Source organism: Mus pahari, chromosome 3 (assembly GCF_900095145.1).
Source record: "Mus pahari chromosome 3, PAHARI_EIJ_v1.1, whole genome shotgun sequence".
Lineage (NCBI taxonomy): Eukaryota > Metazoa > Chordata > Mammalia > Rodentia > Muridae > Mus > Mus pahari.
Window position 1 is genome coordinate 104,034,101 of NC_034592.1, and position 22,853 is coordinate 104,056,953.

A 22,853-nucleotide genomic window follows, 5' to 3' on the forward strand; every position below is an offset into this window, starting at 1 on the left:
CCAGCAACCACATGGTGGCTCACAACCATCCGTAACAAGATCTGACTCCCTCTTCTGGAGTGTCTGAAGACAGCTACAGTGTACTTACATATAATAATAAATAAATCTTAAAAAAAAAAATAGAACAAAGAACAACAACAAAAAGATGAGTTGAGTAATGACTTTGAAGATTTTACCAATGCAGAGTCAGAAAAATTATGTGATACTTTTCAGTGTAATATTTATCCCTGGTATCTTCTCAGTTATCTGAACCAATATAAGGTTTTGCTTAGGGAAGTCGCTTTTTGTGAGATGGTTATTACCAACCATTGAAGGTGGTCCTCCTCTTCCCTTTTCCTTTTTCTTTCTTTTTTGAGATAGAGCTCAATATGTAGTGCTAGCTGGCCTAAAACTCACTATGTAGACCAGGCTGATCTCAAAGTCACAGAGATCCTCCTGCCTCTGCCTCCCAAATGCTGGGAATAAAGACGTGCCACATACCTAGTTCCATTGAGTTAGATTTTAGTTATCATAAATATATGTCTTTCCATTTTTTTTTTTTAATCTTTTGGGTCTTTTGAGGCAGTGTTTTTCGGTGTAGCCCTGACTGTAGACTAGTCTATAGACCAGGCTGGCCTTGGACTCACAGAGATCCACCTGCCTCTCCCTCCTGATTGCTGGGATTAAAGATGAATACCATGATGCCTAGCTTATTCCATTTTTCTGTTTGAGTGACAACCTAAGTTTTGCCCTAAGTAAAAGAGAAGAACCTTTTTTACTACTGATAATTCTATTAAAAGGTTAATTGTATTCATTAAATTTGCTTATTTTAAATTAACAGTCCTAATTAAAGGAAAAGAAATGAAACTACTAGAGAAGAAAAGTTACTGTTTTTCTCCCTGTATTAGTTTTCTGTCCCAGAGTTCCTCATAGAAGCAACTTAGTTAGAGAGAGGTTTGAAATACAGCCAACATGGTAGGTAGGGAAACCCCTGTGGCTGGGGCAATGGGGCAACTCCATCTGTGGTGGCAAGAACTTGCAGCATGGCTTCTTCACACATAATGGATTAGGAATTGGAGAACACCTTCAAGGTCTGTCCCTAGTGATCTACATCTACCAGTGCCCCAAAACTCCAAATAGTCCTCAAACAGTGTCACCCAATAGGGACCAAGTGTCCAAACACAGGAGCCTGTGGGATAAATTTACATTTAAATTATAACACTCTCTTTCAGATATATGGTACATATGTTGGATCTGGCTGTGACTTTCATTGAGAAATTTGAAACCCATCTTGAAACAGTTAGAAATAGCCCTCATTTAGACGCAAACCTACAGAAAATAGTGAGTATCATTAATATAGCGGCTCTCTGGTTTTGGTCTTGGTTTTATCTTTTAGATGGTCTCATGTAGCTCAGGCTAGCCTCAAGCTCCTAAGGAGAAATGTATTTCATCACGATGCTGTCATATGGATATGTGTTTAACCTTTGCTCTAGTGGATTCTCTTCTGAGCTGACCTCTCTCATCTCCTCCACCAAGCTCTCCTGGCCCTCTCGCCTCCTCCAGATAAAGCCGCTTTTTGTTTGTATGTCACGTGAGTTGTTACTCTTTCACTCTTACCCTCAGCCCTTCATGTCTCTTCCTCTTCGCACAGTCTCCCGCAGATATACAGACCATTCAAATATAGAATATACATACAAGACTTACCATGTTTGTCTTTCTTTACTTGGCTTATTTCACTTTGAGTTAGTCATTATTAAAATCATGAAACATAAAAGAAAGACAAACATTTTCTTAGCTAGGCATGGTGCCCTGCACCTATAATTGTTATTAATTGTAACAGGGCTGTTACACAGAGAAACCCTGTCTTTAAAAACCAAAATTTAAGAAAAAAGATTTATTTATGTGTTTATTTATTTAGGTAGGTAGGTTTTTTTTGTTTTTTTGTTTTTTTTTTTTTCAGTTTTTCAGGGTTTCTCTATATAGCCCTAGCTATCCTGAAACTCACTCTGTAGACCAGGCTGGCCTCGAACTCAGAAATCCACCTGCCTCTGCCTCCTGAGTGCTGGGATTAAAGGCGTGCACCACCACGTCTGACTTTAGGTAGGTTCTTACTTTTTAGCATAGAATGACTGTGCATTCACTATATGGTTCAGGCAGGCCTTGAGTTCAAAGTGCTCCTGATTCAACCTCCCAGTAGACTAAGAACTTTAGACTTTACTCTCTGAATACTGGGGAGCCATTGCATTTTTTGTTGTTAGTGAAGGTTGTGGTTTTTACTTTAGTTTTTTATTTTAAAATGTGTGTATGTTTGTACACTCACATTGCAGAGAGGGAGGGAAGGAGGGAGGGAAGGAGAGAGAGTCAAACCTAGGTCCTCCAGAAGAGCAGCAGTGTACTCTTACAGCTAAGCTGTCGCTTCAGCAGTGAAGGACTAGAAAAAGATCAGATGCTAATTTTAGAAGTATTTATTTCTGTAATCAATGACAGGTTTTTTCTATTTTTCTTTATTTCAAATGTTACAGAGCAAAGCTTTAGCCAAGATGGATATTTTGGTGAACAAAACAGAAGAACTGGCAGAGAATATACTCAAGTGGCAAGAACTACAAACGGAAATGTCCTTGTCTATCCCCAGAATGCTAACTGAAGAGCGTCATCTTCATGAACTTGCTGTAGTGCCTCCGTTACCTTTCTTTCCTAAGGCTCACACGGAAACCCCCAATGCCAAGTGATGTCATCATTAGTTTCGATTAATTACATGTAGTCAAAGAAGTCCGTTTCTAGATTGTTTTGACTGGGATATTGATAGGTTTTCTTGCTAGCAATATTAATGGAATAGCGGAGCCAGAAAGATGTCTCAGTGGGAAAAGCTGCTACTTGAAGCCTCTAAGCCTGAGTTCAATCCCTGGGATCCAGATTATCAGAAGGGGATCACTGATTCCCACAGATACTCGATCCTATGGTGTCCACACATGTGTCATCATATGCATGTGCCTATACCCACAAAACCAGAAATGAATGTGTGTGCGTGCGTGTGAGAGAGAGAGTGAGCACATTGGAGTACATATGGTTTCACTTCTTTACAGGTTTTCACTCTCTTCAGTGAAGCTTAAAAATGATAACCATGGGGCTGGTGAGTTGGCTCAGGGGATAAGAGCACTGGCCACTCTTCCACAGGTCCTGAGTTCAATTCCCAGCAACCACATGGTGGCTCACCACCATCTATAAGGGGGTCTGATGCCCTCTTCTGGCCTGCAGATGTATGTGCAGCAGAGCACGCACATTGAATTAAAAAGAGTAAAACAAACAAACAAAAAAAGATCAACTATACGTATGATAGTTTATTATAAGTGAGTTGAACATTCTTCAGACAGGAGATTTTGTATTATGATTCTGCATTACATCTTTTAGAAACATTTCTGAATTGGAATGTTCCTGAATCTGAAACTGTCGTGATTATTCCTGTGAGGTTGAAGAATAACTACGTACCAGGACTGTTACCCTTTGAAGACTTCATAAAGTGGTGGTTCCTCAGCTGACCCATCTGGAAACTTATGTAATAAGAGGATGAGAAGGACTCAGTGTGATCAGACTGTACAGTGTAGTTTGTGTGGAATACTTTCTTTCCTTCTGAGAGCCTAAGATGTTGGTTCATACCAAGTGGAAAGTACCTTTGGTACTGGTCCCTGGCAGCATTGCAGAGCACCTTGTCCCTAACAGTTGTGATGGTAGACAGCATGTAACAAATGTAACAGCTGAGTTGCCATACTGTGTCACAGCTGTGAGTGTGCTGACACTAAGTCTCATAGCTCTTCTTGGCAGATTATTCACTGAACCTGGTTGTGTTCTTAGGACTGCCTAAGAAATAAACGCTGAGGATGCGTGCTGGCAGACTTAGGACCAACAGAGAAGAAACGGAGTCTTCGTGTAAAAGTTTAGAATTTTTTGTTTTGGTGTTTCCTGTATGTAGCCAAGGCAGAACTTGACCTCGATATGTATCCCAGGCTGATCTCAAACACATAATTTTCCTTGCCTCCGCCTCCCTAGTGCTAGAGTCACAGATGTGGCATCATGTCTGGCTAAAGTTTAGAGATTTGTAATGGAAAATACTAATATCTTTTACCTACTTAGGGTTATTTTTATTTTATTTTTTTAGGGTTATTCTTAAGATGGAGGCAAGTATACTTAAAAGTAGAGATTGTAACAATTGTATCAAGATTTTTCTCATATCAGTACTGTAAGTACTTCTGCCTTATGTTTAAACTAGGATCTGTTTTCCTTTAAAATGTGTGCATTAGGATTTCCTTACTGTTTTATTCTGCACTGTGGGAGTTTTGCAAACCTGCTCATCATACTCTTAATACAAGACTTGACTTGGTGCATAGTAAAGTAGATGTTCACAAGGAAGCAGGGTCTTTACCACCCCCCAAGGGCCCTGCTAAAACAATAGGTTATTGTCTTTAAAGTCTCCCACTTTTACAAATGTGCTATGTAAGAGTGGTGTTGAGATTTTGAACATCACCTAGACAAGTCAGTAAAATCTTTATTTGTATTTCATCTCAATTTTTTTTAACTATTCATTTTCCTTGTATGAATTCTTGTGTATTTTATGTGTAAACATATTATTTTGACACTATTCATATTCTTTGTGGTTTTATAATTTTTACTTCTATTAATGATTCAAGCTGTAAAAATAAACTAATTTAAACTAAATGTGTCTCCAATATGAATCCCAAGCAATGGGAAAAAAAAAACTCTTAGCTTAACACATACAACATAGAAGCATTCAAACTATCTGACTCACAAAAGCTTAAGGTAATTTAAGCTTAAATTCCAACATGGAGAGAAAAGCTAATTTTATATTAGTGTGGTCAATAAGTAGTGAGTTTGTTTATAGAAGACAGTTACTCGGGATGGAGAGAGAATTAGATTCAACAATCCTCTGGCCTCTGCTTGCCAAATATTGGGAGTACAGGCATATTTCACTGTGTCTGGCTTGAACAAGTGTTTTTTTATTTTTGTGAAACTTGAGGGCAGTTCTAAGGACAGGCAAGCTGTAGATCTCTACAGTTTCATGGAAGAAGAAGATGGATAAGAAGAGAAAGCTGGGAGCCGGGCGTGGTGGTGCACGCCTTTAATCCCAGCACTCGGGAGGCAGAGGCAGGTGGATTTCTGAGTTCGAGGCCAGCCTGGTCTACAGAGTGAGTTCCAGGACAGCCAGGGCTACAGAGAAACCCTGTCTTGAGAAAGCTGGGACTGGGGACTGGTGAGATGGCTCAGCGAGTAAGAGCATGACTGCTCTTCCGAAGGTCCTGAGTTCAAATCCCATCAACCACTTGGTGGCTCACAACCATCTGTAATGATATCTGAATCCCTCTTCTGGTGTGTCTGAAGTCAGCTACAGTGTACTGGTGAATAATAATAAATAAATCTTTGGGCTGGAGCAAGCAGGGGCTGAGTGAGTGGGGTTGACCAGAGCAAGCAGAGATTCTAAAAATTCAATTCCCAACAACCACATGAGGGCTCACAATCATCTGTACAGCTACAGTGTACTCACAAACATAAATTAAAAAAAAAAAAAAAAAAGCTATGAGTTAGCAAGAACACAGGCAGGAGCTGAGGAAATGGCTCAGTGGGCAAAAGTTCACATGCAATGGTAAGGACTTGAGTTCAAATCCCCAGAACCCACATAGAACTGGATACTCTACAGTTAAATGGGAGGCAAAAGAAAGGCCAGCTAGTTCCTATACAAAGCTACAAACAAGAGACCCTGTTAGAGGTGAGAACTAAAACCCAAGTTTGTCCTCTGACTTCCACACTTGACCACAGTCCTACACATATAGAAATAAAAATAATTTAAGAAGCAAGCAGACCCAGCAGGGGAAGTCTTTTGAGTGGCTTCATGGGTTGGAGGTGAGGACGTCAGGCAAGCAGGCTTAGCCGTGAGGGTTTTTTTTTTTTTTTTTTTTTTTTTTTTTTTTCTTTAGCCATGAGGGTTTGATCAAACTTTTTTTTTTCTTTCTGAGACAATTTCTTTGTATAACAGCCCTGCCTGTCCTAGAACTTGCTTTGTAGACCAGACTGGCCTCAAACTCAGAGATCCACCACCTGCCTCTGCCTCCCAAGTACTGGAATTAAAGGCATGTGCCACCACCACTTGGCCTTGATCAAATTATAAAATTTGATTTCTACATGTATATAATGAAAAAAGTCAGGAATGTACTTTCTACTTAGAAGAGATATGTGAGCTTTATAAATGTGATTCCAGAATAACTCTGTCAATTTGTAGACTATTTGGGATCCTCTTGTCTTTTGTAGCTCTTTACTTATTTTTCTGGCCTGTGATTTCAACCCTCAGCTCTCATTTGTCCTTTTGGAGTTTCAGTGAAATCAGGAGGTTTGAGGAACAAGAGAATCTCAGAAAATTTTTTATTTGCAATCATATGGGGAGATGGTGGGGAAGAAGCCATAATATAGTTGATTTTGTAATGACTCATACAAGTCATTACATAGGAGATTTTCTCAGATGTTTGTAAAACAAATTAATTTATATAAAAAATGCTACAGAGGTGGCCGTGCAGTTAAGAGCGCTGGCTGCTCTTCCAGAAGATCCAAGTTTGAATCCCAGCACAGCAACTGTTGTAACTTCAGACCCAGGGGAACCCATCGGCCTACTGACAAGGTGTACAGACCTTACATTAAGGCAAAAACATTCGTCCACATAAAGAAAATACAAGGAAAAAGTTTAAGAGGCCCAGGATGGTGACACACACCTTTAATTGTAGCAGAGGCCACAACGACTGAAGCAGGCAGGCTAACTAGTCCACATGCCACGGTTCACAGTCAGGGTTATGTAGAGGATTCTGTCTCAAAAACAAAGCTTTAAATGGGATTTGGGGAGATGATTCTTGTCAGTAAAGTGCTTGCCACAAAAGCATGAGGGCCTGAATTCAGATTTTTCAGCCAGGCACACTAGGTATTTCTAGTGTTAGGGAAGCAGCGCGAGGAGGAGCTCTGAGACTTGCTGGCCAGCCTGCCTAGCCAACTGGTGAGCTTCAGATACAGTGAGAGGTTTTGTCTCAAAAAGTAGATGAGTGACTAAGGAAGATACCCCGTGTCTAGTGCCTACCTCTGGTTGCCATGTCCCGAGCACACATGTACAAACATAGATACATGCATGTACACAAATTTAGAAAATGGTTCACACTTAAACTCTCACCTCTCTTATTCCCATCTCTAGCGCGCCTCCTGCTCCCTTCTCCACTCGCTCCACATGCCTATGGCTGACCTACTTCTCTGCCTTTTGTTTTCTACAATAAAGCTTTAAAACCCCCCCAAAAAAAGGGGGGTCAGTCTCAGGTTAGCGGGAGGGTGTGATTTGCAGAGCTGAGGAGCCCAGAGCCTATATTCCCAGAGGCTGCTCTATTCCTCTTACCTATAAGAAAAATTAGGTCTTATTCAGAGAAGGTTTTAACAGATTAAATCATGGGTGTGAAGATGAGTAGAAACCTAGACTTTGAAGTTTTGATGCCAGTAATGAACCCATGTATTTGATTATTATAATGGTATTGTGGTTATGTCAAAAATGCATGCCGGGCGTGGTGGCACACGCCTTTAATCCCAGCACTCGGGAGGCAGAGGCAGGCGGATTTCTGAGTTTGAGGCCAGCCTGGTCTACAGGGTGAGTTCCAGGACAGCCAGGGCTACACAGAGAAACCCTGTCTCAAAAAAACAAAAACAAGGGGGGGGGGCTGGAGAAATGGCTCAGTGGTTAAGAGCTCTGACTGCTCTTCTGAAGGTCCTGAGTTCAAATCCCAACAATCACATAGTGGCTCTCAACCATTCGTAATGAGATTGTCTCCTTCTGGAGTGTCTGAAGACAACTACAGTGTACTCACATATAATAAGTAAATAAATCTTTAAAAAATGCATACTAAAATATTTATGAGTGAAGTGGGCTTTTTTGTTTGGGAGGTTTTTGTTTTATTGTAAAGTACTTCCTTTAAGAGTCTATATAAAGTAGTAACTTTCTTAACTTTCTCTGTAGCCACCTAAAACTGTTACTCTCTTTTATTCCCTCTTAATTTTTTTTGCATTTCGTGTCTGGCACAATGTTATACACATGTAGATAGTTATTTCCTTTTCCATAAGATTCTAGTTCTCATGAAGGAAGTGACTTTGGGTTTGTTTTTTTTTTTAATTAAAAAAAATTTTTTTTTGTCTGTGTGTTTGTCTTGGTTTTGTGTGTGTGAGTCTCTTTCTTTCTTTCTTTCTTTCTTTCTTTCTTTCTTTCTTTCTTTCTTTCTTTTTCTTTCTTTCTTTCTCTCTTTCTTTTTCTGAGACAGGGTCTCTCTGTTGTAGCACTGGTTGTCCTGGAACTTGCTCTGTAGACCAGTCTGGCCTTGAACTCACAGAGATCCACCTGCCTCTGCCTCCCAATTGCTAAGATTAAATAAAGGCTTGCAGGACCACTGCCCAGCTTACGTAAACTCTAATTGTAATATTAATAATAAATGGCTAACCCTACCCCCCCTCTCTCTAATCATGATGTCTGAAGATTCAGAAGTCTTCAGTGGACACAGATTTGTCACCATCAGAAACCGACCCTTGTTTCTGTTTTTGTTGTGGTGAGATATAGGAGCTTCCTGCGAGGCGGGTCTTGGAACTCCCCAGTGTTGGAATTGTTAAAGTGTTCATCAGCACCCCTGGGGTTGAAGGGGTTTTGCTCCCTTCGTCTTGGAGATGGGTTTGAGGCTTTACAGCTATAAATAGCTATTTCTTATTTGAATAAACCAGCTCTGATCAGACAGCATTTGCTCTGTATGTACCATAACTACTGCTTAGGATGGCAGTGAAGTTACAGGGCAACCGAGAGAAATTAGTAAGTTAGGAAAAAAAAGAAAAAAAAAGGGAAAAAGAAAGGAAGGAAGGAAGGAAGGAAAAGAAAAGATAGAAAAAAAGAAAAAAATGCCTCTTCATTAGACGCACCTTAGAATTACAAAATCATTAGTTTTATCCATTTCATTGCTGTTGTTTTGAGACGGGACTTCATGCTGAACTCCAGGCTGACCTCAAATCACCATGTGGGCTGACTTTGAATTCAAAATATTCTTGCAAAAAAAAAAAAAAAAAAAAAAGCAAAATATTCTTGCCTTAGCCTCCACGATAGGCTCCATTTTATTTTTGACCTTAAAATTTAGCCGCAGTTTTGACATAGCAGACCAATAGGGTAGAAAAAAAAATTACTAATTTCGTTCATGAACTTTCAAGTATTAACCAGATTTTAGAACAAAAGAGGCCGGGCATGGTGGCGCACGCCGAGGCCAGTCTGGTCTACAAAGTGAGTTCCAGGACAGCAAAAAAAAAAAAAAAAAAAAAAAAAGGGGCTGGTGAGATGGCTCAGTGGGTAAGAGCACCCGACTGCTCTTCCGAAGGTCTGGAGTTCAAAATCCCAGCAACCACATGGTGGCTCACAACCATCCGTAACAAGATCTGACGCCCTCTTCTGGAGGACAGCTACAGTGTACTTACACATAATAAATAAATAAATCTTTAAAAAAAAAAAGAGAGAGAGAGAGGTACTACAGCTCGCGTAGGTCAGTGTGAGGTGCGAGGGGTGGAACTAGACCAGGTTGCTCAGCCCACCTCCCTCAGGATTGGCCAAGGCTCCGCGGGTCCCGCCTCTGTTGGGAGAAGTGAGAGGGTGGAGCGAGGCGAAGAGGCCCACCCCACCTGTCTCAGGATTGGTTGATGTCTAGTGGGCCCCGCCCCCTCGGGCGAGGCTTGGGCTGCGGTCGGGAGGCGCGTGGGACGGGCGGGGCAGTCTGTGGCTCTTGCAGTGCCTGTGGCTGGGTCTGTTCGCTGGACGCCGGCCAGGGATGCTTCCGCCGGACCGCTGTGTGGGTCTTGGGTTGTGGCGGAGGGATGGCGAATGTGCAGGTGGCCGTGAGGGTCCGGCCTCTCAGCAAGCGGTGAGTCTGTCAGGAGGGGGCGCCTGAGGGGTCAAGTGAGCTGAGAGGAGTGCGAGGTCCCTGCCTTCCTCAGGGTGGACTGGCGTGGAGAAAAAAAAAGATCAGACACAGATTGTCACGGAGGCTCAGGGTCCAGAAGGCCTGGAGGGACATGGCTTCGCGTCCTAGGAGGTAGCGGTTCCTGTGTGGCTCCAGGGGTCGCTGCCCTGTGTGCCTGTCTGTGGTGACCTGCCAACTAGAGTTTCTAGGGACCCTGGCTTGGGTCTTGGTGCACTTAGTAGGGCATTTCTCTCGGAGCATGACTTGAGGAGGTACAAAAGGGTGGGCAGACTCCATTCCTTTTGGTGTTCTGGGAAGTACCGTGTGTTCGTATATACACATGGGATTGCTCCATGAGGACATAGGAAAAAGAATTCTCAGGATATGGAAGGGAAATTGAGGCCCAGAGAAACTACGGTCTCATCCTGTGCTCAGTAGCTGGTGTGATTTAAAGACTGAACTGTGACATAGGGGAAGTTTCTCCAAACATCTCTTCTTGGTGTCCTCCGTGCTAGTTCCTTGTGCAGGAGCCTGATTCTGCACCCCCCAGCCCTTGAGGCATCCAGTGTGAAGCTGCACACTTCATCCTCTTTTCCTCTCACTTGGGAAGTCAGGGAATGCTTTGCCCAAGAGTTGGTGTCAAAGAGCTGTTCTGAATGATCTTGGCGTTTTCTGACAAGTAAGGAGAAGTGCAGAGTTCTCTAAGAACAGGAAGAGAAAGCAAATCTCTGCTCTTAGGGTGTAGATGGAAGAAGCCTTGGACACCTGCTTGAGTTGAAGCGGAAGAGTGATGGGCGATCAAACTGGCAGAGTGTGGGTCTAGACCAGATGACATGTATTGGAACTAGCAGATTTTTTTTTAAACTGTCCAGTACACAAGATACCTTGGTAAATGGGAACAGAGGTCGAAAAGGGCATTGTCTCCTATGATGAAAATGGTTCTGTATGAGATTAGGTTTGTCCTTTTAGAGGCCATTTGCTTTAAAAAGTTTAGACCAAATGAGAGCAGTGAGACAGGAGGAATACAAAAGAGTGTACCCCACATTGCTGTGTATTGATTGGTAAATGACTTTTAAACATCTGGCTTTATATCACTGCCTGTGGTGACTCAGGGCTGGGGCTTCCTGGGAGTAGCTGCTGTCCAGGAGGAGGTAGCTGCCAATAGATCTCATCCTTTCCAAACTGTCTTTTAGGATTCTTAGGATAGCAACATTGACCACTTACTCTTAACTTTTTAGTTCCTTGGAAACCAAGAATTTCAAATAGCATGGCTTAGATTAAGAAAATGATGTTCTGCTAAGAATAACGTATCTCATCCAACAAAAATGAAAAACAACCAGGAAACTTACTTTTAGAGGCCATCTCCGTGTAGGGCCTTGAGAGTAAGTGGTAGACTGTCAGGCCTCCCGATCTCCAGGAGTGAGCAGATTTTTAGCAGGCTCCTGGTTCACAACGACCATAGATTCAGAGGTAGTTATGTAAACACCCAGTGTGATCTCACTCAAGAAGTTCAGACCAGATCATTCTTCAATTCCCACAGAATTCTGAAGCGATAGTGGTAGTACCCACTGTTCATTGAGGCTGTTTTGCATGTGTAGAATCAGCTGATTCTGTAGTCTGTGCTAACATTCAAATAAGTCATCAGTACTGATAATTGTCCTTGTGAAGGAACCATTAAAGTCACCTAGCCAATGCTAACATTATTTTTTCCAAATGAGAACATTGTCTTGTTTAAGTTCTCAAAAGCAGGATTTGACTTGCTACACCACGCTGCTCCTTTCTGAGATGCTCAAAATTACTCCTTTGTTCTATAGGGCCAGAGATGACCTTGAATAAAATAAAAGCACAGATGTGGTTTAGAAGCCCTAGCCTTGACCTCAGCTGTGTCACTGTGAGGTGCTGTCCTTGTCTATCCAGACTCTTTCACCACTGAAGAGCATCTACCTGGTTTGTGCTCTGCCCCCACTCTCCTGTGCCCTTCACACCGTGCATTCATTTACCCCAATTTTTTTTAGGGTTCTTAGATTACGTGAGAATCAGTCTCAGAAAACAAAACAAAAAGGGTTTTTTTTTTTTCCATTTAAATTCTGTTCTTATTTCTTAGGGAGACCAAAGAAGGGGGAAGAATTATTGTGGAAGTTGATGACAGAGTGGCAAAAATCAGGAATGTAAAGGTAAGCCTGAAATTCTGTGTTTTTCCTAATTAAGAACTATTGTAATTAGGTGGCCTCTTGGGGTGAATAATATATGAAAGAGCAGGAGATGGAAGAGGATTGTAGAGGAAGCATGGACCAATCATAAAGCAAATAAACAAGAAGGGAATTGTGCTTAGACTCCAGAAGACGTAGCATTTGGGTCAGTGGTCTGGTGACTGGAATAGTGCAGCTGTTTGGAAACTGATTAGTAGCTGTTTTGAAACTAACCTCAGGGATGTGATAAGGGCCATGATCAGCTTAACTCGTGCCAGGGGCAACTTGTGTGTCTATGTAACTCACCTGGTCACCAGTTAAACTTTATCTTGAGCCCCTCAACTGATCATACTTTATCCATGGCATCCTTAGGAATTTTAGCATTTACCTGATAGTGTAGGGTTTGTGTTGGCCATAATGAGGTCCAGACAGCAGACAGCAGCCTTCAGATCCCAGAAGGCCACTAGCCTGAGTCTTGTTGCAGATTTTCTTCCACCACCCTATTTAACTTTGGAGCACAATTGGACAGGCACAGGGAACTTCCTTCCCTCCTCCTCACCCTCTCCTCGAGTCAACTTCCTCCGCCCTTCCTGATGTGGAAGATGAATGCGTTCTCCTTTTGTGGAGCTTAAACAGTGGAAAGAAGCCAGGGAGGTGACCACATGACAGCTGCTGTAGTTAGCTCGTGATGTAAGCTGGCATTGCCAAGAAATGAGGAAACTGAGGCAGAGTGGAGGTTATAGACCCCAGTCTCAGAGCTATGCCCTCTCTTGTGTAACTTCTGTGATGTGATTTGTTTCCTCTTGACGTTAACTCTTGTTAAAAGAGAATGGGCCCTGCCAAGGTTTAAACAGAAGCTCCAGGAAGACAAGGGACCGTTCATTCCCTGCCTCCTCTTACCTATCTCTCTTGCTAATCACTTCAGTGTACTTTTGGGTCTAGAGAATAAGCTTGGCCAAGAACAAACTTTAAAAGCAATATATTTATTTATTATTTTATGTGTATGGGTGTTGTGCCTACATGTATGGCTTCGCACCACGTGTGTACCTTGTGCTCTAGGAGGCCAGAAGAGGGCATCAGATCTCTTCTCTGGGCCTGGAGTTACAGATGGTTATGAGCCACCACATGGGTGCAGGAATCAAACCTGGGTCCTCTGGAAGAGCAGCCAGACTGAGCCATCTCTCCAGCCCTGAAGAACAAAGTTAGGTTTTCCCTCTACACACCTTGGCTATTGACTTCCCTAAGTCGGTTATCTATGAACAGGCTCTTACTCACGACAGCCGGGGACTTCTATAGTTTCTGAATGCCTAATGTCAGATTGCCTTTCCCTTTTCAAGCTTTACTCTTCTATAAAATGTATATTTGGAGTATATGTCCCCTTCATCTTTCCCCGGCACTCTTAGTGCTGCGTCCTCAAGGAGCCTCCCACTGTGAGTCTTACTTTCCCTCCTGGAGGCTGGCAGAGGACAATGGAGCAGCCAGCACACAAAGCATGCCTACAGGCTATGGTGACTCTGTAGTATCTGCCCATTTTACATCTGTGAAGTAGGAATTAGGAGGTGTCCACTCTTGAGGTTTTTTTCTACTCTCTGGAGAGGATAAACTAGATCTTTGCAAGAGACGTGTTCTTGTAGGGAGACCATTGTCACCTGAAAGCCAGAGTTTACATTTAAATATTAAGACTAGGCATTTCTGTGAGGAGTGCCATTCTCCCCAGTACAGAGGACACAGTGCAGTTCCAAGTTTTGGCCCTACCCTCCTCTACCTTTGGCCACTGGATTATTCCTGGTTGTTCTGTCTAATACTATTTCTAAGACACTGAGGGTAGATTCCAACAGGAGCTGCCAATGAAAGCTCCAAATGTTGAAACCTATTGGACCCAGGGACTGTATTACTCAGAGGATGCTGTCAGTGTCCTCTGCAGAAATCCTTAGGGAAAAAGTGAGTGAAGAAGATATATATCCTTTACAAGCTTTCTCTCCTGAGCTGTCCTATACCTCATGTGTCTGTAAGCAGGAGACATGTTAGTGTCGTAGGCATATTTAGTTCTCTAGGGTCTCTGTTTGTTTCTAGTGAGGTGAAAACAAGTGTTCTCTCTCTTCTTTTTGTTTTAATATTATTTATTTATTTTTATTTATATGAGTACACTGTAGCTGTCTTTAGACCAGAAGAGTGCACCAGATCCCATTACAGATGGTTGTGAGCCATCATGTGGTTGCTGGGAATTGAACTCAGGACCTCTGGAAGAGCAGTCAGTGCTCTTAACCACTGAGCCATCTCTCCAGCTCTCTCTCTCTCTCTCTCTCTCTCTCTCTCTCTCTCTCTCTCTCTCTCCCCCTCCCTCCCTCTCTCCTCTCCCTCTCCCCCCTCTCTCTCTTCTTTTGTGGCTGTTGTAAACATTCCAGTAGTTAGTCCAGGTCTTTGTACGTACAGGAGAACATCAAGAGCTCCTGTCCAGATTCCAGAGTTGCGACAAGGAAAACACTGGATTCTGTGCTTAATTTTAGGTGGACAGTCGACCAGAGAGCTTTGGAGACACCCGGGAGAAGGTTGTGGCATTTGGCTTTGATTACTGCTATTGGTCAGTCAACCCAGAGGACCCTCACTATGCTTCTCAGGAAGTGGTAATGTCATTTTCCCTCCATTCTTCTTTTTACAAATGTTGCTGTAAATTTACTTTTCAAGTTTATTATGGCAGTTGCAGTCTGGAAGTACTCTAATTAGTACTTTAACATTTGGAAAATCTTAATGCAAATTGCTTTTCCAGAGGAAAACTAATACATTGTGAACTGTTTAAAGTTATTTCCATGATAGCATTCCCTCCTCAGTTTTTATAACTGTATACGTAGGTAAATTAGCATAGAATCTGAGTGATGGCTGTTATTTATTTATTTAGAAATATTTATTATTTTGATATATATGATGAGAATACTGTAGCTGTCTTCAGACACACCAGAAGAGGCCATTAGATCCCATTACAGATGGTTGTGAACCACCAAGTGGTTGCTGGGAATTGAACTCAGGATCTCTGGAAGAGCAGTCACTGCTTTTAACCAATGTGCCATCTCTCCAGCCCAATGGCTATTATTTATGATCCATTAGTTAAAGATGGTAGTGAGTGGCATCAGTTTTTTGAAAAATAATTTAAAAAGGTAGAAAAAGACTGCTTGGCTGAGGAGTAGGAGCTTTGATAATGTCCATTTCCAATTTGGGCCTCAGCGTGATTCATGTGAGGTTCAATGCAGTTAGTCTTCTACTACACGGCCTTGAATTGTGTGCAGCAGGACTGAGGAATCCTAGAGGCTAATCTCTCCTGAGGATCTTGAACGTGTACGTGTGCTCCTACACAGAATCTGAAAGGGATAGATACGTAGTCTGTGAGACTGCAAGAGTGTATAAGAGGTCACTTCCAAAGTTCTGATGGCTGAGGATTGAGAGGAAAAGGCTTTGCTGGCTGAGCTGAAGGCGTTGCTGGTCATCTTCAATGCCTTGTAGTTTTTGTCTATCTCTTTCTCCAGTTGCCAAGGCATTTAGAGGTCTGGCCAGTGCATCTTTAGGGCATCTTCGTTTCTGGGAAGCAGTAGCAATGTATTGTATTGCATTGGTTGAGCACTGTAGAATGTTATGATTTCAGTCCTCATAATGGCAGCAAGCCTTGTTAGCCCACAGAAAATCATCCTCATACTGGCAGTCATTAGGGTACTTTGTGACAGTCTAACCCTAAAATTGAGAAAAAAAAAATAGCCGGGCAGTGGTGGTACACTTTAATCCCAGCACTCGGGAGGCAGAGGCGGGTGGATTTCTGGGTTTGAGGCCAGCCTGGTCTACAGAGTGAGTTCCAGGACATCCAGGGTTACACAGAGAAACCCTGTCTCGAAAAACCAAAAAAAAAAAAAAAAAAAAAAAAAGGGAAAAAATATATAGCAGGTATGGTGGCACATGCCTGTGCAAAGTTGTATGGTGAATCTGTGAATATAAATTACCCATTTCAGAGTTATGGAATGCTACATTAGACCTTATTTTTATTTTTAATTATGTGTGTGTGTTTGTGTGTGTGTGTTAGTGTGTGTGTGTGTGTGTCTGTTTGTGCACATGAGTGCAGTGCCCTGGGCTTGTGAGCAGCTGAATATAGATGCTGGAAACCAAACTCAAGTCCTCTGTAAGAGCAGTATGCATTCTTAACCTCTGAGCATCTTCCCAACCCCATAGGTCTTTTTTAAAAATTCTAACATGCAAGGCATCTGTATGTAAGGCATCTGCTTACTGGGATCTGCAAAGATTCAGGAAAGGCACTGCTGGAGAGAAGGCATTGGTCTTTTCATTAACAGAACACAAGAGCATTCTAAGAGCTTTTCAGACTAAGAGGGTGGTACATGTGTCTGTAAAGTGTGTGTGTGTGTGTGTGTGTGTGTGTGTGTGTATGTGTGAGAGAGAGAGAGAGAGAGAGAGAGAGAGAGAGAGAGAGAGAGAGAGAGAGAGAGAGTATTACTACCATTTTTGTGGTAGCATATGTCTCAGAGTTATCATATGATGAAGGACTTGTTAAAGTAATTATGTTAAATGCCCATCTTGTAGGTAGATATGTGAGTTTCTATGTGCAGTGACTCAAATCCCTGAGCAACTGTTCTCTTACAGCACATGGAAGCAAGTGCATACTTTTTTCTACCCCTTCTTTCTCCTATTGGGGTGGGAGTTCTCTGCTCACACACAGTGCATTTGCCCTATTGTATATTTGTAAAACTTCCCACAAGGAATTTTAACTCAGTTCTACCCACCAAGAACAGCAACGACCGTTCACAACAAACCAGACTGAGTCAAAAAAAAAAAAAAAAAAAAAAAAGCACAGCCTGCCCTTTGCAAAGCAATTGCCTCCACTCTCCTGGGAATCTTCATCTTAAAATAGTTTGTTGTTTGGCTAAAACACATTTCCCAAACCTTTGTAACTTTCAAGATTAAAAATTGTGTGGGTGAGGAGCTTTTTGTCTCTACAACCACTGAATCTAAAACTAAAATTACAGTAGTGAAATGATGTGGTTGCTGGTGTTTTTATAGTTCTTTGATCTTCATAGTACACTGAATCCCAAACACCACACAACACTCTAAGCCTTTCAAGAGGAGAGAGAGTGGAAAGAAAACAGGGAAGAGAGAAGAAGTGGGAAGGGGAGAAGAAAGGGAGGGAGAGAAAAAAAGATAATAGATTCCTTCTGCTTTGGGACTTTACTCAGAATGTCAGAAAGCTGGAGAAGCCTTCGAAAGGAACCATACTTCCGTAGAACATGATTGTATTTGAAGGATGCAGTAGGGAAACCACCAGAATGGCTGCTCCATGATTAAGGAGTATTTTTTGTTTGTTTGTTTGTTTTTAATTGTGGATGAGTAAGAGACCATCCATCAGCATCTGGAAGAGCCCAGAGCAGAGAGAATGTGATAACATGCACAGCAGGTGAGATGGGCCAGGAGGCCATCATGTGGGCTTTGAAATGGGTTTGTGACTAGGAACTGAAGGAGCCTAGAAGCCAGCATGGGTTCTAATAAGCAACTGTAGGTATATGTCAATGGAGAGCCATATGTCTTTTCTGCCACAGGCAGGGGAAATAACTCCTTTTGGTGGAAGAAACAGTTGCACAAGAGGAATACAGGCGTTTTTTTGTTGTTTTTTTTTTTTAAGATTTATTTATTTATTATATGTAAGTACATTGTAGCTGTCTTCAGACACTCCAGAAGAGGGAGTCAGATCTCGTTAAGGATGGTTGTGAGCCACCATGTGGTTGCTGGGATTTGAACTCTGCACCTTTGGAAGAGCAGTCGGGTGCTCTTACTCGCTGATCCAGGCTTTTATCTAACCACCTCTAATGCTTCTATCGCCCAGGTTGTGCTAAGCCAAGCCTCATTTCTGGACATATGCACCGTCTAAGACCTAACAATGGTTAAAGGACTGTACTGCAGGAACCAAGAGGAAAGCTGCCATTAATATGGCACAAGCACACCTCATGTGCATTTGTATGTGATTGTGTAATGATAGAATATTGACCCAAACATGCAAAGGTGGGTGATAATGCTAATTACAGAACGTGATAAATAAACAGTTTACAGAGCATAGGAACTAGCTGATCTTCATGTCCATTAGAATAGAACAGATTTCAATTAATTTGCAGAGAATTATGTGTTGTTAAGATGTAAAGAATAATTTATGGAGAGTGTTTGAATCCTGATATGTGTGGTAGCTAAGTGGCTTTCCAAAGTATTGAGTTGGGTGCTCACTAATGTATACCAGTAATGCCAGGAGCCCGGGAGTCTCAGACCAGCATGAGCAACACAGAGACCTAGCTCGAAAAAAAAAAAAAAAAAGTAAAGGCCAGTGTATTAATACTAGAGAAAGTACTAGACACCATTCAAGGTTCAAGGTATTTTCCGTGTGTGTACTCTAGTGCATGTGCCCAAGGTTGACTTCAGATCTTTCTTCCATTATTATATTTCACCTTTATTTTGTTGTTTTTTTTAATATTTTAAAAATGTTTTATTTTCTTTATTATCATGTGTAGGTGGGTATAAATAAAGAGGTCAGAGGACAGCTTTGTCCATTCTATAGTCTCTCCCTCCATCTTACCTTGGGTTCCAGGTCATCAGTCTGGCAAGGTGAGCACTTGTCCACAGTGAGCCGTTTCACCGGCCCTCTACCTTTATCTTTTGAGATACTCTTTTCCAAACTTGAAGCTCATTGATTTGGCTAGGCTGGCTAGCTGGTGAGCTTCAGCTTGTCTCTGCAGGGGCTGGGAAGGGGACCTGGGGGCTGGTTACAGCAGGCATGTCTGCTGGACTTTTTACATGGCTTCTAGAGATATGAACTCAGGTCCATCTGCTTGTCTGGCAGACACTTTACTGGCTGAGCATCTCCCAAGCCCAAGACTGTTTTGTTTTGCTTTGTTTTTTTAGAAATTTTGAGACAGGATCTCAAGCATCTCAGGTTGGCCCTTGACTTCAATCTGCATGCCTTTGGAGTTGACCTGACTGGGTGATTAGGAAATGAAGAAAGGACAGACACGGGGTGCAGGAAAGCTAGGATTGCAGGATCATGTGTTCTAATGGAATTGCACTAGCAGCAGCCTGAAGTCTCACCAAGTTTATTTTATCCATCTGAACCAAGTAAGTGGGTTATTATACACAACTGATCGAGGAGGCAGGTTTAGCCAAACTTAGTAAGAGATTTCAATGGGGAAGCAATTCCAGGCTCTAGTTATCCAGAAGGAGGGAGCTTTGGTGGAGTTTCTGCATACACTGTTTTTAGCTGAAGACAGTCATTTTTAACATCCATACTTGGACCAGATGACGGCTTTGCCATTCCCATGAGTCTGACATTGGGGTCATTGACATGACTGTGTTCCTGTCAAAATACACATTCACTCAGGAGTTTACCCACTCCCCAGAGGTCCTGAACCTGCTCTGTAACTGAGGTGACCTTGAATTTCTGGTCTTCTTGCGTTCGCTAGGATTACAAGCAGGCACTACCAAGCCTGCTTTTAAACAGAGATGGGGATCAAACCCAGAGCTTCATGCATGCTAGGCAAATTAATGTATAATATGTATTCCTAGAAATTTATTTCAAAAATGAAGGCTAGACACAAATCATTAAGTCAGTCTCTCTCACACACATGCATGCCCGCATGCAATTTTTGCAAATACAGAACTGTCCTTAAATTGCCAGGAAATGTCTGCTGCTGATGGTGTTGGTAAGTAGGCACCATGAACTGCAACATAAATGTCCCAGCCCAGCTGGTAGTATGCTGTTGGAGCAGCCCTAACCCCAGCTTTGTTATGAACGGAGACAAGAGCAGGGCAGTGTTGCCACCTGGTAGTATGAAGGGATATTGAGCACCTGCTATTGGTTCTCTCCTGGGACCGGGGTTTGATTAGATGATTCCGTCACAGAAGCAGCCCTTACTTCTGTCTGGGAGCTCTATTCTATTACAAAATGAAGACAAGGTCTGTTATCTGCTGCTTCAAAAAAGTAAGCAGGGTATGGAAAGCAGTCTGGCCTTCTCTTCTTTTACAACTTTGGAATCTACTGAACTTGGAGAGTGAATGGGAGCTTTGGGAAAAGAATAAAGAAGGTGGGAAAGTGGCAGAAACCAAAAAGGGATTTTGGAGATACAACAGGAGCAGGAAATATAAAGGACAAAAATGAAGTAGAAACGGAGCAGCAGGCACTATTAGAATTATATTCCTTTGCAGAGTGGTTATATCTCCATTTAAGGGTAGCTGTGGGCTCTGAGAGAGTGAGTAGCTTCTTAAGGTCTCACAACCAAGCGATAGCACTAACAACCAAATCCTTGACTGGTGAAAGCAGAGTCTGGACCTGTGCATACGGCATCCTTCACAGTTTGTTCCTGTCTTTCTAGTGCCACGCATCCTAAATGACCTTGTAATGACTATAAATTAATTGTTCTATTAACAATTCAATGGGTGACAGGTAAGATAAAACTGCCTTTTTTCAGAGACTTTTTATTTTTTTGTTTTTAATGATGTGTATGTGAGCATATATGAAGAGGGTGTTGGATCCCCTGAAGTTGAGGTTCCACATGGTTTTGAGCAGCATGATGTGATGCCGGCAAATGAACTTGTGTCTAAGGCTGGAGGAATAATGGGTCATCCGTTAAGAGCACTTGTTGCTCCAGTCAGAGGACCTAGGTTCGATTCCTAGTACCCACATGGTAGCTCATAACCATCTGTAACTCTAGTTCCAGGAAATCCAAAGACCTTTCTGGCATCTGAGAGTACTGTGCACAGACATGCATGCAAGCAAAACACTCATACATATAAAAATAATAAAATGTAAAAACAAACAAAAGCAGACCCTAATCTTTTTTGGGGGGGTAGCATTCAGAATTGATCCTAGTACTTTTTTTTTAATGTGCCAGGCATACAATTCTGCACAGAGCTACATTCCCAGGCTCAGCTTCTTGAACCTTGTTGCCCATTATAAGGCACCATCCCAGTTGCTTTGGTTATAACACAGATGTCAGAGTTTCTCTGCCTCGCCTTTTCCTGGCTCATGGATGGGCTGGGGGTGCTCAGCCACATGTGGGTGTCAGAGCATTTTCTCCTGAATATTTGCAGAGCTATGTACATTCCATCCCTAGTGTTGTTTCATTCAAGATGGCGTCAGAAGGAAAAGGGAGAGATGTTTATAAGAAAAAGCCCTTTTGTGCAGCAACTGGATGGGGCTTGGCAGGCCTGCGAGGGGGAGGGGGAGAGGCGTGAGCCGGTCACTGCAGCTGCTCGGCTCCGTAAGCATGGCCCTGTGCTGGATCTGGAAGGAGTAGATCATTCTTTTGGCATTATCTAACTTGTTGTTCCCCCTTTCCCTAAACTTGACTGTGACTCTTAGAAGATTAGCTTCTAGATTCATAGAAACATCTGAGGAACAGAGTTCCCTGACACTGAAGGTTGCTGCTGGTGCCAAGTTCCTATACAAAAATAGGCAGGAAAACTGGAGAATTGTTTTAAAATGCAAAATGTAGTTTAAAGTGGGGTTTGTTTGTTTGTTTGTTTTGTTTTCCCCTGAGTGAGTCAGGGTAGTAGGAATTCCTGGGCTATCTGGAGCCTTGGGGGTCTAGGCTGAGAAGCCGTTGTCTGTGAGGGAGGAACACTTGATAGACAGTTTCTGAGACGGTTGTCCTTGATGTTACCCAGTGTCTGTGAGGGAGGAACACTTGATAGACAGTTTCTGAGACGGTTGTCCTTGATGTTACGATTGTGTCTGCAGTGCTGAGAGCTGGTCTTAGGCTCTTACCCGGTTCTTCACACTTGGGCTTGTTCTGGGGTCCAATGGGGTCGTCAACGGATTAAAGAGGAAGCACCTGCCGATGGTGATGACTGCTTTGGAGAGTCTGTGGGAAAGTGATTTGGAAAATCATCTAAGCAAGAGTAGAAAGTAGCCCTTTAGAAGACCCAGACTCTCTTTTATTTATATATGCATGCCATTGAGTTTGTGTGGAGGTCAGAGGACAGCTTCGTAGAGTCAGTTTTTCCTTCTACCCTTATGTGGGTCCTGTGCATTGAACTCAAGCGGTGAGGCTGGTGTGGCAAGAGCTTCTTCATCCAAAGGTAGCCTTTTAAACAAAGTATCTCTAATCTGTCACAGTAGATAGTTGTGTCCAGCCTGGCTGACAGCAACTGGCTTCCGTGAGGAAGCTTCTTTCTTGCTCAGCCTTCCCAGGTGCTAAATCTTCTCCCTTTTACTCTGTGGAGCAAGTCAGGTCCAAGCCAGCACTGTTTCAATAGTCTCTGGTTTAGAGAGCCAGCACAACTCATCAACAAAAGGCCGCTTCTGTGGGGGAATGGGATTGGGAGAGATGGTATCATCAGTGTTCCTGCCTCCATGCTGGGATTATAGGCACATGCCAACACACCTAGCACACAGTGCTCCTGAGTGCACTGTTCAGAGGAGTATGAAGAAGTGTGGGGCTGATTTTTCTCTCTTTTGTGACCAGCAAAAATAAAAACAGCATGAAGAGCAGCATGGTGGAAAGGGCGCATGCTCAGGGGTCTTGCGCATGATAGGGTGTTGTGTGTGGTGGATATTGTCAAGATACATTGTCAAACAGTAAGTAAAAAGTATTATAAATCAAAACAAAAAGAAAACAGTTATTTTGAAGGGGAGGAGGAGGAGGAGGAGGAG

The 22,853-nt window shown here is 42.6% G+C and overlaps 2 protein-coding genes across 6 annotated transcripts in view; both read left to right on the forward strand.

Moving 5' to 3' along the window:
* Haus2 (HAUS augmin like complex subunit 2) overlaps positions 1 to 3,097 on the forward strand; it is a 13,878-nt gene extending 10,781 nt beyond the window's left edge. For both annotated transcript variants that reach the window (XM_021193530.2, XM_029536460.1), the window contains exons 5-6: positions 1,212 to 1,320; positions 2,502 to 3,097. In XM_021193530.2, coding sequence (XP_021049189.1) covers positions 1,212 to 1,320; positions 2,502 to 2,708 — 316 coding nt within the window. In that variant the 3' untranslated portion in view covers positions 2,709 to 3,097. The remainder of the gene's footprint in view (positions 1 to 1,211; positions 1,321 to 2,501) is intronic.
* Positions 3,098 to 9,829: 6,732 nt separating this feature from the next.
* The window catches only part of Stard9 (StAR related lipid transfer domain containing 9), an 80,069-nt gene continuing 67,045 nt past the window's right edge, over positions 9,830 to 22,853 (forward strand). For all 4 annotated transcript variants that reach the window (XM_029536325.1, XM_021193326.2, XM_029536324.1 and 1 more), the window contains exons 1-3: positions 9,830 to 9,947; positions 12,091 to 12,160; positions 14,683 to 14,799. In XM_029536325.1, coding sequence (XP_029392185.1) covers positions 9,901 to 9,947; positions 12,091 to 12,160; positions 14,683 to 14,799 — 234 coding nt within the window. In that variant the 5' untranslated portion in view covers positions 9,830 to 9,900. The remainder of the gene's footprint in view (positions 9,948 to 12,090; positions 12,161 to 14,682; positions 14,800 to 22,853) is intronic.